This window comes from Bos indicus x Bos taurus, chromosome 11 (genome assembly GCF_003369695.1).
Source record: "Bos indicus x Bos taurus breed Angus x Brahman F1 hybrid chromosome 11, Bos_hybrid_MaternalHap_v2.0, whole genome shotgun sequence".
Taxonomy (NCBI): domain Eukaryota; kingdom Metazoa; phylum Chordata; class Mammalia; order Artiodactyla; family Bovidae; genus Bos; species Bos indicus x Bos taurus.
In genome coordinates, this window is record NC_040086.1 from 82177489 (window position 1) to 82192293 (window position 14805).

A 14805-nucleotide genomic window follows, 5' to 3' on the forward strand; every position below is an offset into this window, starting at 1 on the left:
CTGGAGGAGGCCATGGACTGTATAGTCCGTGAGGTCGCAAAGAGTAGGATACAACTGAGCGAATTTTACTTTCACTTTTCACCTGAAATCATGGGCGCTTCTCTGGTGGCTCAGTGGTAAATAATCCATATGCCAATGCAGGAGACACAGGTTTGATCCTTGGATTGGGAAGATCCCCCTGTAGAAGAAAATGGCAGGCCACTCCAGTATTCTTGCTTGGGAAATCCCTTGGACAGAGGAGCCTGGCAGGGTACAATCCATGGGGTCCCACAAAGAGTGGGACACGACTTAGTAACTAAACAACCTGAAATCATCACCATTTCTTCTTTGGAAGCCTGAAATTCTTTCCTGCTGAAATATTACTTCTTCTGTGAAGCTTTCTATGATGGTGCCTCTAGGCAGAGGACATAGTGATTTGTCTGTATCTCTGGCCTCCCTTTGTAGTTTCTGGAGCTCAGTGGCTCCCAAGGGCAGAGGCTGTGTCCTTCTTGTTTTTATCACCTAATTGACTAGTACAATATAGTATGACATCAAATAGGAGTCACTCAGTGAGGATTTGCTGAGTAGGGGAATGAATTCTGATTGGTTTCTGTTTTTTTTTCAGGTATAAAATCTAACATAAATTGAGATGCTTACTATGCTGTATACTTACATATGTACACACATATTTATATATATATCTGTGTGTGTGTATATATATGCATGCACACATATAGAGAGAGGGAGGGAGAAAGAGAATGTCTAGTTACTGCAAATTCCTTCTGAGATTTATTTCTGACAAAGAGCTTTTTCTGGCAGTGTTATTCAGAGAGGGATTTATATATGTGTGTGTGTGTGTGTGTGTGTGTGTGCATATATAGTACTAGTTCTGTTCAGTGCAGAGTTACTGGGGGCAAAAGCTTAGAAGCAGAATGAAGCAGAATGTACCTGAATCCAAAGCTTTCAGTAGCCCAATAGATGAACACACTCAATGACGAGCTGTCCAGGTAAGCAGGCCCTGCCCCCACGATGCAGGGAGGGAGTTAGCAGTACCGTCTACACTGCTGCCTAATGGTAGAAGCTTCTTGGCCGGGGTCCTGACCCTGTTAGAAAAGAGGGGCCTCTGGAGTGCAGGAGCCTGATGTGATGAGCTGACTGTGCTACTAAAGTGGAGAAGAAATAAACCTCCTGCCGTCTTCTCAAATAGTGAAGAAATTAAGGAAAGACTTCTCGTAATGCTGCCATTGAAGCAACTGTGTGTGTGTGTCTGTTCCCTCGCAGTGTTTATGCCCAGTATACACATAACGGGCCTTGTAAAGCCCTGACACATACCAAGCTTTCACGACGTGGCAGCTATCGTTATGATTACTCTTGGAGGGAGATTTGTGTTTTTTCCTATGTTGGTCTTTCTACTTGTCTTTTCAGACGTGTTGATAATGAGCTTCGGTCTTCCGTTTTGTCTCCTTAACCCTTCCCTCCGACCCCCACAGGCATGCAGAGGAGAGGGCACATAACCTTCCTAATTGCTGAAATTGAGAGGAAAAACTGAGAATGTAAGGTTTAGCCTCCTTGGATTTCCTCTTGATTTTGCCTGTCAACAGAAAGGGTACAATGCGTGCATGTATGCTAGGTCGCTTCAGTGGCTCAGTCGTGCCTGACTCTTTGGGATCCCATGGCCTGTAGCCCACCAGGCTCCTCTGTTTATGGGATTCTCCAGGCAAGAATACTGGAGTGGGTTGCCACGCCCTTCTCCAGGGAATCTTTCTGACCCAGGGATCGAACCCACATCTCTTACGTCTCCTGCATTGGCAGGTGGGTTCTTTACCACTAGTGTTACCTAGGAAGCCCAGAAAGGGTACATTCAGTTCTAATTTTTGTTCCTTGAGGTTATACACATGTGGGCTAGTTTATTTACTTGTTCATTTAGGCACTTAAGTCTTACAATCCAGTGTATTTTACACTGACAGCACTTCCCTATTTGGAGCAGCTGCATTTCCAGAGTGCAGTTGCCTCGTGTATCTGCCGGCTGCCAAGTTGGACAGCACAGGTTTTGGCAGTTCTGGAAGTTTGTTCTGCTCCATTTTCCACTACTGGGCTGCTATGATTATTTTGCTCAGATGTCTGTTCTGTAGAGTCAACTCCTCCTTGGAAAAGTGACTCCCAAGATGTAGACTTGCAGAAAGATTTTAGCCTTATTATGGCTGGAGATTTAAGCCAAAGTCTTCATCTACTGCAGAATAAAAATGATGTTGTTGTTCTTTCAGATCAAAAATATATTTTCTTGTTTTTTTTTTTTTTTTAAATCAGTGTTCAGCTGTAAGCAATAGAAAACATTCTAGCTTTTATAAGCAGAAGGGGACTTTTTTATTTTAATGAGAATTGGAATCTTACACAATCATTCAAAGGTCTGGAGAAGCAGGCTTTGGTGTATTTTTAGAGTAACTATAAGAAAAATACTGAGGAGGTTATTACCACTGGAGCGGAAATCTGCCACAAGAAGTTGGGGAATTCGAAAAACCCCTCCTCGTCAGCTGCCTGCGGTGCTGCTTTGACCCTGCCAGGATAACAAGCCAGCAGAATGGGTCCACACTGTCCTTTACCCCATGAAGCTAGGGACTGGTCACTGGTACTTGCATCACCAATACTGCAGAAGAGCAACTAGGATGACTAGGAAAAATAGAAAAAGGAAAAAAAAAAGTTTATTTTCTACAGGGAAAGCACAGTAATAGCAAAAGTACAGTCTCTACTGTAGTTTCACTGTGCAAATCTACACAGTGGGTGCATCTGTTTGAGGAAAACTAGGTCATGTGAAGAATGTCAGCCCCAGGGAATCTGGGAAATGTAGTATTTAGCTTTTCAGCTTCTAGCCACGCAGCCTGGGAGCGGTCTAGAACTGAGTTGAGTGAACCAAGCTGCAGTATCTGCTGCAAAATCTGAAACCCAGGAGAAGTGCTGGTCTTTTTTGGGCACCTAAACCCCTAGCAGTTGTTTTTGACATGGTTGCCCTTATATACAATCAGTTTAACATGAGTATTTTCTTCCTTAGCATATCATCTGTGTTGTTTTCATAATTATACTTTATAGTGCATCGAGTTGATAGTTTATACCTTTCCCAAAGTCCAGAAAGCTTACAGGAAACACAGGTTTAAAATTTTTTTTAGAAAATGAAGATATATTTGACATATTACACTGTATAAGTTTAAGGTATATAATATATTGATACATTGATATTATAATATAGTTGCCATTGTAGCATTAACTGACACCTCTGTTGCATCACATAATTATAATTTCTTCTAGTATTGGGACACAACTTTTTTTTTTTCCCCACGTTAAAAGAATAGAAAATCTTTTGAGAAAAGTTAACCAACTGCCCAGTGAGGAGATTGTAAGTATCAGTTAATGCAGCTTAAATACATTTCATTTTAGTACTAAGAATAAAATTAAAATGGTTTTCTAGAAATTATAAGTGTACCAACATAATGTAATCATTTTCTTTTACTGCTATGACATTTAGGAGCTTTGAAACAATGCAGTTCAGTTCAGTTACGTCACTCAGTCGTGTGAAAATCTTTGCAACCCCATGAATCGCAGCACGCCAGGCCTCCCTGTCCATTACCAACTTCCGGAGTTCACCCAGACTCACGTCCATCGAGTCAGTGATGCCATCCAGCCAGTGATGCCATCAAGCCATCTAATCCTCTGTCGTCCCCTTCTCCTCCTGCCCCCAATCCCTCCCAGCATCAGAGTCTTTTCCAATGAGTCAACTCTTCACATGAGGTGGCCAAAGTACTGGAGTTTCAGCTTTAGCATCATTCCTTCCAAAGAAATCCCAGGGCTGATCTCCTTCAGAATGGACTGGTTGGATCTCCTTGCGGTCCAAGGTACTCTGAAGAGTCTTCTCCAACACCACAGTTCAAAAGCATCAATTCTTCGGCGCTCAGCCTTCTTCACAGTCCAACTGACACATCCACACATGACCACAGGAAAAACCATAGCCTTGACTAGACAAACCTTTGTTGGCAAAGTAATGGCTCTGCTTTTGAATATGCTATCTAGGTTGGTCATAACTTTCCTTCCAAGGAGTCAGCGTCTTTTAGTTTCATGGCTGCAGTCACCATATGCAGTGATTTTGGAGCCCCAAAAAATAAAGTCTGACACTGTTTCCACTGTTTCCCCATCTATTTCCCACGAAGTGGTGGGACCGGATGCCATGATCTTCGTTTTCTGAATGTTGAGCTTTAAGCCAACTTTTTCACTCTCCACTTTCACTTTCATCAAGAGGCTTTTGAGTTCCTCTTCACTTTCTGCCATAAGGGTGGTGTCATCTGCATATCTGAGGTTATTGATATTTCTCCCGGCAATCTTGATTCCAGCTTGTGCTTCTTCCAGTCCAGCATTTCTCATGATGTACTCTGCATATAAGTTAAATAAGCAAGGTGACAATATACAGCCTTGATGAACTCCTTTTCCTATTTGGAACCAGTCTATTGTTCCACGTCCAGTTCTAACTGTTGCTTCCTGACCTGCATAGAAATTTCTCAAGAGGCAGATCAGGTGGTCTGGGATTCCCATCTCTTTCAGAATTTTCCACAGTTTATTGTGATCCACACAGTCAAAGGCTTTGGCATAGTCAATAAGGCAGAAATAGATGTTTTTCTGGAACTCTCTTGCTTTTTCGATGATCCAGCGGATGTTGGCAATTTGATCTCTGGTTCCTCTGCCTTTTCTAAAACCAGCTTGAACATTAGCAAGTTCACGGTTCACATATGCTGAAGCCTGGCTTGGAGAATTTTGACCCTTACTTTACTAGAGTGTCAGATGAGTGCAATTGTGCAGTAGTTTGAGTAGTTTGGGATTGGAATGAAAACTGACCTTTTCCAGTCCTGTGGCCACTGCTGAGTTTTCCAAATTTGCTGACATATTGAGTGCAGCACTTTCACAGCATCATCTTTCAGGATTTGGAATAGCTCAACTGGAATTCCATCACCTCCACTAGCTTTGTTTGTAGTGATGCTTACTAAGGCCCACTTGACTTCACATTCCAGGATGTCTGGCTCTAGGTGAGTGATCACACCATCGTGATTATCTGGGTCTTGAAGATCTTTTTTGTACAGTTCTTCTGTGTATTCTTGCCATCTCTTCTTAATATCTTCTGCTTCTGTTAGGTCCATACCATTTCTGTCCTTTATCGAGCCCATCTTTGTATGAAATATTCTCTTGGTATCTCTAATTTTCTTGAAGAGATCTCTAGTCTTTCCCATTCTGTTGTTTTCCTCTATTTCTTTGCATTGATCACTGAGGAAGGCTTTCTTATCTCTTCTTGCTATTCTTTGGAACTCTGCATTCAGATGCTTATATCTTTCCTTTTCTCCTTTGCTTTTTGCTTTTCTTCTTTTCACAGCTATTTGTAAGGCCTCCCCAGACAGCCATTTTGCTTTTTTGCATTTCTTTTCCATGGAGATGGTCTTGATCCCTGTCTCCTGTACAACATCACGAACCTCATTCCATAGTTCATCAGGCACTCTATCTATTGGATCTAGGCCCTTAAATCTATTTCTCACTTCCACTGTATAAATCATAAGGGATTTGATTTAGGTCATACCTGAATGGTCTAGTGGTTTTCCCTACTTTCTTCAATTTAAGTCTGAATTTGGCAATAAGGAGTTCATGGTCTGAGCCACAGTCAGCTCCTGGTCTTGTTTTTGCTGACTGTATAGAGCTTCTCCATCTTTGGCTGCAAAGAATATAATCAGTCTGATTTTGGTGTTGACCATCTGGTGATGTCCATGTGTAGAGTCTTCTCTTGTGTTGTTGGAAGAGGGTGTTTGTTATGACCAGTGCATTTTCGTGGCAAAACTCTATTAGTCTTTGCCCTGCTTCATTCCGTATTCCAAGGCCAAATTTGCCTGTTACTCCAGGTGTTTCTTGACTTCCTACTTTTGCATTCCAGTCCCCTATAATGAGAAGGACATCTTTTTTGGGTGTTAGTTTTAAAAGGTCTTGTAGGTCTTCATAGAACCGTTCAACCTCACCTTCTTCAGCGTTACTGGTTGGGGCATAGACTTGGATTACTATAATATTGAATGGTTTGCCTTGGAAACGAACAGAGATCATTCTGTCGTTTTTGAGATCGCATCCAAGTACTGCATTTCGGACTCTCTTGACCATGATGGCCACTCCGTTTCTTCTGAGGGAGTCCTGTCCGCAGTAGTAGATATACGCATTCCAGTCCATTTTAGTTTGCTGATTCCTAGAATGCCGACATTCACTCTTGCCATCTCTTGTTTGACCACTTCCAATTTGCCTTGATTCATGGACCTGACTTTCCAGGTTCCTCTGCAATATTGCTCTTTACAGCATCGGACCTTGCTTCTATCACCAGTCACATCCACAGCTGGGTATTGTTTTTGCTTTGGCTCCATCCCTTCATTCTTTCTGGAGTTATTTCTCCACTGATCTCCAGTAGCATATTGGGCACCTACTGACCTGGGGAGTTCCTCTTTCAGTGTCCTATCATTTTGCCTTTTCATACTGTTCATGGGGTTCTCAAGGCAAGAATACTGAAGTGGTTTGCCATTCCCTTCTCCAGTGGACCACATTCTGTCAGAATGAAACAATGCAAGTTATTATAATTCCCATAGGACAGAAATGTGGCAAGCTTGGGTGGGTTTTTGCTTAGGATCTCAGCCAAAGTCAGGGTGCCCACAGGACTGTGCTTTCTGGAGGCTCTGGGAGAGAATTCATTTCCATGCTCATTCATGTTGTTAGTAGTGTTAGTTGCTCAGTTGTGTCTGATTCTTTGTGACCCTATTGCTGTAGCCCGCCGGGCTCCTACGTCTGTGGAATTCTCTAGGCACTGGAGTGGGTTTCCATTCCCTTCTCTAATTCATGTTGTTGACAGAATTTAATTCCTTGTGTTTGCAGGACTGAAGTCCTCATTGCCTCCAGTTTCTTTTCACCTTCTCCATGCTTCTCACATTCTTTAACTCTTGGCCACCTCTCTCAATCTCCAAAGCCAGCAATGATGTGCTTCACGTCTCTCCTGCCTCTTCTCCCAGGGCGTGTCTGTGTGACCCTAGCTGGGAAGGGTTCTCTGCTTAAAAGGCTCATGTGATTAGGTTAGTTCCACTCATAATTCAAGATTTATCTCCTCACCTCAAGGTTTGTGTCGTTAATCATATCTGCCAAGGTCTTTTGCCATCTAATGTAATATATTTGCAGGTTCTAGGGATTAAGATGCAGGTATTTTCAGTTCAGTTCATTCAGTTGCTCAGTCATGTCTCACTCTTTGTGACCCCATGAATCGCAGCACGCCAGGTATCCCTGTCCATCACCATCTCCCGGAGTTCACTCAAACTCACGTCCATCGAGTCGGTGATGCCATCCAGCCATCTCATCCTCTATCATCCCCTTTTCCTCCTGCCCGCAATCCCTCCCAGCATCAGAGTCTTTTCGGGGGCCATAATTCTATCCACAAGTTGGTCTAAAATGGTGATGATATCTAGGTAATTACTGAGTGATTCCATGATTTATCTTTTTTTATTATTCAAATAACACATTAATGAATGATGTGATGTAGACCCATATAGCCGAACTAAACTCTCCTATTAGTGGCAAGAAAGTTATTCATATTGGAAGACTAGATCTTAATTTTTCTTTCCTTTGACTAGAATACTACAGAAAAAGTAAGTAGAAGTAGACAAATACTAAACCAAAGGCTGGGTTTTCATAGAACAATTTCCCTTTCTTTGATCAAAAAGCAGCTGTGGTCACTGTCATTTCTGTTTAAACAAATGTCGATATATTGGCATTTTTCTCCCCATGAAACCTCTTGGGTTAGTACATGGGGAGTTAGAATTGTAGCTGATTGCTTCGAGATTGGCAGGAGGTTCCACATTAGAAACCTTTTAAATGATATTAATCATCCACTTGTTTAGATGAAAAACAAAATGCCTTTCAGTATGTAAAGGTGGATCATCAGAATCTTGTACCTTTGTCTGGGTCACAGTAGCATTGTTGAAGTGAATAATTTATTTCTTGATCTAAACCATAAATAGTTTAAAATGTCTTGTTAAAGAAACAAACATGAGTACCTCATTGGAGGATATTAGATTAGTAAAAAAAAAAAAGTAAGAACCCACTATTTGCTTTATAAATACTTCTGAAAGAGATTCTTTGACTAATGCATTAAGATGTATTTTCCTTTACTGAATGTTCTTTTGTAAATGATTCAAGGAGGTACAGTATGCTAATATCACGTTCACATTTTTTTGGGTTGTTATTGGTAAAGATGAATTTTTAAATCTGTTTAATTTCATGTCTGATAACTCCAAGTTGTCGCATTTCACTCTCTACCCTGTTCTCTTCTTTTTACTCTTGCCATTTTCTCTCTCTCTTTTTTTTTTTTTAAACATAGGATGAAGTAAGTGTCCCAGGCAGCAACTCAGCCGACCTGTTACACTGGACCACTGCTACCACCATGAAAGTCCTCTCCAACACCACCACCACCACCAAGGCGGTGCTGCAGGCCGTCAGCGATGGGCAGTGGTGGAAGAAGTCTTTGACTTACCTACGGCCCCTTCAAGTGAGCGAGGCATTCTGTTTTCTTAAAGCAGTTGGGGTGGTTTATGTCAATTCATTAGCATGCTCTTCAGTTGGTTTCACTATATAAGTTTATCTTCTTTAGATTATTAATCTCCTAAGAAATCTAGGCCTCCCATCGGATAGGGAATGAGTAATTGATTTTATAGACTGTAATTTGCTACCATACTATACTTGAAGAATCCATCGATATAGATTTAAGTAAGGTTGGTTTCTATGTCAGAATTGAAGTTTACTGAGATGAAAAGGAAAATGATGTTTATTAAGGCTTTCTCTCTTTTGCTCTGTTTCTGTAGGGCAGTAGAAAGAAGAGAAGCACTAGGCGCCATCCCGGGGGCTGTCTTAGTTCTCTCCAGCTTCTGTGACAAAAATATTTTAGACTAGGTGACTTAAACAACGGACAGTTTATTTCTCACAGTGCTGGAAACTGGGAAGTCCAAGGTCAAGGCCCTGGAGAATTTAGTGTTTGATGCAGGCCTGCTTCCTGGTTCATAGAATGCCTTCAGTTTGCTGTGTCCTCACATGGTAGAAGGGGGGTGAGGGACTTTTCTGGAATCTCTTTTCTTATAAAGGCACTAATCTCATTTTCCAGCTCTGCCATCATGACTTAATCGCTTATCAAAGGCCCCACCTCTTAACACTATTACACAGGGGTGAGGATTTCAACATGAGTTTGGGGTGGGGGTGGGGCACAAACATTCAGTCTTCAGTGGGGCCTCTAGGTAAAGGGAATGTTTTAACCGATTCTTTCGTGTTTCTGCAAGTAGAGGTCAGGACAAGCATTGAGGTTGTTTTCTGTGACTTCTTAGCCCACTGTGTCCCTCCTGTCTTCCGTGCATCGTCATGCTGCTTTCCGTCCTTTAGCCACATACTAGGAAACTAACAGGAAAAAGAAGCAGGGGCCTTTTTATAAAGGTACCCCAAACACTTGAGTATCTCATTCATTCATTCTGCAGATACTTACCAGGCATTTTCCACGTGTCAGATGTTGTGCTCATCATGGGAAATAGAGTGGGGAAACTCTTCAGTCTGATTTCCTTCCTTTGAGTCCCCTGTGTCTCAGTGGAAGCAAAAAAGAAACCAACAGATAAAATATTTGTATGATAATGAGATGGCAGGTGGTGATGAGTACTGTGCAGAGAACTTAAGCAAGGTAGTGGAATAGTGAGTGATACCGGAGGAGCGAGGTTCTGATTGCAGCAGGGGGGTTAGTTTCTCAGAAAAGGAATCACTCTGAGCAGAAAGCTGAGTAAGCCAAGCAGACAAGTACATTTTGAAGAAATAGCCTGATGTCTTTGTAGAAGGGGGCCAAGGTAAGGGAGTGCAGCATGATGAGTGGGAAGATGGTTGGAAATGAATGGTTGGAGAGATGGTGAAGAGACCCACTATGTAAAGCCTTCCATAGATGGTGAAGAGAACTACAGATCTGCTTCTCAGCAACACAGCGTTGTTTGAAAATTCAGACAATGCAGTCATGTGATCCAAGGTTACTTTTAATACATCTGTTTAACTTCTGTGCAGAGAGTCATCAGTAGTGAAGCAAAAAGATGCTTCTCTCTTCCAGGAGTCCAGCTGAGAGATGTTGATGGCTTAGATTAGGGTAGCCATGAGGGAAATGAGAAGTCTTTGGTTTGAGGGTGTACTTTGTGGACCTGCTGATGGTCTGAACGTGGGATATGCAGGAGAGAGAATGGAGGATAATCACCCAGAAGAAACCACTTACTGATGGGCTGTGGGCTTGACTTTGGGTGAAGTCTGTGCATCTCATTGCTGCATGCATCACACTGGATTTTGATTAGGGTTATTTTCTGTCTCACCTGTTGGGGCTTTTTGAAAGTCTTAGAGTTGGACCATTAAGTAAAGCAGGCTGAGTGCTGAAGAAGTAATGCTTTTGAACTGTGGTGTTGGAGAAAACTCTTGAGAGTCCCTTGGACTGCAAGGAGACCATACCAGTCAAACCTAAAGGAAATCAGTCCTGAATATTCTTTGGAAGGACTGATGCTGAAGCTCCAATACTTCGGCCACCTGATGTGAAGAGCCGGCTCATTAGAAAAGATCATGATGCTGGAAAAGATTGAAGACAGGAGGAGAAGGAGTCTACAGAGGATGAGATGGTTGAATGGCATCACTGACTTGATGGATATGAGTTTAAGCATGCTCCGGGAGATAGTAAAGGACAGGGAAGCTTGGCATTTTACAGTCCATGGGGTTGCAAAGAGTCGGACATGACTGAGCTAATGAACAACAACAACGTCTTAGATAAAGTGGTTACCACTGTGCCTAGTATATAGTTTTCTCTGAAGAAACTATTTTAACATCATTCGCAGCAGCAGCTTGATTGTTGCCTAGGCTGTGCTTGCCCTAAGTAAGTGCTCCATGAATTGGAGGACTGGGTGAATGTCTTCTTGTTGGCTCTTCCAGTAAGGGGCTTTACAGTCTGTTTGAGGAGAGCAAAGCATAAAGATAATTAACCATAGTAGGGATACTAAAATATTGCTAATGAATACTGAAGACCAGTCTAATAAAGATGTTCGTGTGGGTTGTAGTTGTGGGGGCGGTGGGGCTGGTGAAGGGAGCCCAGTCTTACCTTGCCTCCAGCTGCTGTGATTTCAGCAGGTGTGGTCTGTGGCGGGCCTGGGGGCAGAGGTGGGCAGTCTGCATGGACCATTACCCTTGTAACGGGAGGAGGGCACAGAGGCCAGTAGAACGGACAAAGTAGTTGCATGGAGTGTTAGCCTTTAATGGTAATTAGCATTTAGTGAATTTGAATGTTATTTTGTGTAGTTTAGATTTGATACTGCTGACTGCATTATTCAGAGCTATTAAAGGTTTTTTGGAGCAAGGGAACAGCATATATAGAATGATGTTTTAGAAAGGTTATCCGGACTGTTGTATAGAAAACTGGCCATGTGTGTGACACCGATTGCTTCAGTGTTTCTGATTCAGTGATGTCAAAGTGACCAGAAGAATCAAAAAGCACTTCAGGGTGAGGCTGAAGCGCTGCTCAGAACGTGGTGATGATTCTTAATATTCTCCGCTGGGTTTCAGTGTCGCTCTGACACTCTCTCTTCGGCTCGCACAGTACACGTGATCCATTTCTCCTGAAATCTATTTGTTCTTTCTTCCTTCCTTTCCTCCTCCACCTCCTCTCCCAGCTCTCTTTCCTTTATCCACTGATCATCACTTTGTTCTGTTTAGGGTCAAGAATTTGGTGGTGTTTATCAAATTGGAACCAGAGCCAATGAAGGCCTAGAAAAACAAGGCTGTCATCCTTTTTATGAATCTGTCATCTCCAATCCCTTTGTTTTAGAGGTAAGGGCAGTGTGCCTAAGAACATAGATTTAACTATCATGGTGGCTGCGAGCATTTTACTACAAACAAAATATGCGGTTTTTTTGAAGATGTACTTCTTTTGTTCATACTCATGTTTTGCATTGGTTTTATGTGATTTGTTACGTGTTATGAGACTAAAATAAAATCTGTTTTACAATTTTACATCGAATAATATGCTTTAGTAAGTGAGAAGCTATAATTCAAGTTATGAGAAGATAAAAATCCTATCATTATCTTTTCTAAGAATATCTTCATAGAGAAAAAGCCATCCCATCAAATGATGTCACTCCTTCTCTTGTCTAGTCTGAAGTGACCTATGACACCTATCAGCATATCCCGGTAGAAAGCTTTGCAGAAGTGTTACTGAGAACTGGGAAACTGGCAGAAACTAAAACCGAAGGAGAAGAAGTATTTCCAACAACAGAAGGTATGAAAGGTTCTAGTTCCCCAACAATGTTTAACTCAGAATAATAGGTGAGACTGTATGAATGAATGAGAGTTAGGAAAACCAGTAACATTTTCAGTAATTTTGAGTATCTTAACTTGACATCATCATTCATACATTTATTTATTCATTGATTTAAATCATTTATTGAGTACCTACTATTTTCTGGATACTTGAAATATTGAAGATTTAAAAGGATAAATGAGATAAAATTCCTATTTAGGGTGCTAATAATGTAAAGTGATTCTTACAGGGAATGATACAGAATAATGAGCTCAATAGATACTACTTTCTTTCCTGGTTTTATGGGTTAATCAAGAACTCTTATGTACCTGTTTCATGGACTATAGATGTGAATTTCGTCTTAAGAATTTTCTACATGGTGCCATATCGTTCCATGTGAAATTTTTTGAAAAGAATGAAAATGTATGCAGTTGACCAAAGACCACTTGCCATTTGTACTTTTTTCTTCTTTAACCTCCTTACTTCTTTTCAAGGTTCCAGGGTAATTGCCTTGACTATTTTTATTTTTCAATTTTCCCTCTCTGCTTTGCCAGCCTTAGTAGGTACTTCAGGACTTAAAGACAACTGGAGCTCCAGCTATCTTGTCTATATTCTAGGTATCTGTAAGGAATAAAGAAGAGAAAGACAGTTTTCTTGGCAGTCTTGTCCAGGACTTGCACTTCCATATAGCCTATAACTGCTAATGAGCCTGAATGATGCTGTGTTTTAATGGAACACATTGCAGTGTGAAGTAAAACTTGGAAAAAATGTATGTGGGGAATAGAACTGCCATGTTCCTGGAAACCTGATACTATAACTTATTTTTAGATCATCCTTCTTTCAATCATTATTTATATGCAGTTGTAAAGAGAAGAAGCAAATACTCTGCAGAGCCTGGGATGCTGGAGGTTTTTACAAAGTTACCGTTTTTCTTCAGTTCTGAGATGCATATCATGATCTATAGTTTCTCTGAACTCTTTGCGACCCCTGAACTGCAGCATGCCAGGCTTCCCTGTCCTTCACTATCTCCTGGAGTCTGCTCAAACCCATGTCCATTGAGATGGTGAGGCCATCCAACCATCTCATCCTTTCTTGGCTTCTTTTCCTCCTGCCCTCAATCTTTTCCAGCATTAGGGTCTTTTACAATGAGTCAGCTCTTTGCATCAGGTAGCCTAAGTATTGGAGCTTCAGCATCAGTTCTTCCAGTGAATATTCACAGTTGATTTCCTTTAGGATTGGCTGGTTTGATCTCCTTGCTATTCAGGGGCTCTCAAGAATCTTCTCCAGTGCCACAGTTTGAAAGCATCAGTTCTTCAGCACTCAGCCTTCTTTATGGTCCAACTCTTACATCCGTACATCACTACTGGAAAAACCATAGCTTTGACTAGACAGACCTTTGTCAGCAAAGTGCTATCTCTGCTCTTTAATATGCTGTCTAGGTTTGCCATAGTTTTCCTTCCAAAGAGCAAGCATCTTTTAATTTCATGGCTGCAGTTACCAGCCGCAGAGACTTTGGAGCCCAAGAAAATAAAGTCTGTCACTGTTTCTACTTTTTCCCCTTCTATTTGCCATGAAGTGATGGGACCAGATGCCATGAGCTTAATTTTTTGAATGTTGGGTTTTCAGCCAGCTTTTTTACTTTCCTCTTTCACCTTTATCAAGAGACTCTTTAAGTTCTTCCTTGCTTTTCTGAAATTAGTGTTCAAGTCACAGTTGAACACTAATTCACAGGTACGTTCATGTTTCTTTTTTGCCTCCAAGAAGCTATTGCTAAATCATGACACATCTTATAAGTGATATTGAATTATAAGAGTATAGTTGCATTGCTATTTCCCCTTTTAATTATTTCTTCTTTCTTTTCTTTACAAATATTGTAATACATTACTCATGGATTAAATTATGATTGATTGTTGGAATAGCTTATACAGATAAAATCTAAGACCCTAAGAAAATACTGGTTAGACATGGAAATATCATCTGTTAATTGGTATAGTAAAGGACTGAATTAATAACCAGGATTTGGAAACATTGACTTATGTAATATCTTAACACATTATCGATTAGAGGATTTTTGCAGAACCTAAGGCCTGTGACCAGCAATTTGCTGTGTAAGTGAATACGGAAACACTCTGGTCAATAACATTGGGGTAAAGTGAAAGTGAAGTCGCTCAGTCATGACCGACCCTCAGCAACCCCATGGACCGCAGCTTTCCAGGCTCCTCCGTCCATGGGATTTTCCAGGCAAGAGTACTGGGGTTGGGTGCCATTGCCTTCTCCAACTCTGAAAGTGAAGTTAAAGTGGCTCAATTGTGTCCTACTCTTTACGACCCCATGGACTGTCCGTGGAATTCTCTAGGCCAGAATACTGGAGTGGGTAGCCTTTCCCTTCTCCAAACATTGGGGTTACAAAAGATATATTAATACATCTCCAGTCAAGAATA

The 14805-nt window shown here is 41.4% G+C and overlaps 1 protein-coding gene across 2 annotated transcripts in view; it reads left to right on the forward strand.

Moving 5' to 3' along the window:
• Positions 1–14805, forward strand: part of NBAS (neuroblastoma amplified sequence) — a 330907-nt gene that overhangs the window by 188413 nt on the left and 127689 nt on the right. For both annotated transcript variants that reach the window (XM_027556036.1, XM_027556037.1), the window contains 3 exons: positions 8399–8566; positions 11782–11895; positions 12220–12343. In XM_027556036.1, the coding sequence (XP_027411837.1) occupies positions 8399–8566; positions 11782–11895; positions 12220–12343 (406 nt within the window). The remainder of the gene's footprint in view (positions 1–8398; positions 8567–11781; positions 11896–12219; positions 12344–14805) is intronic.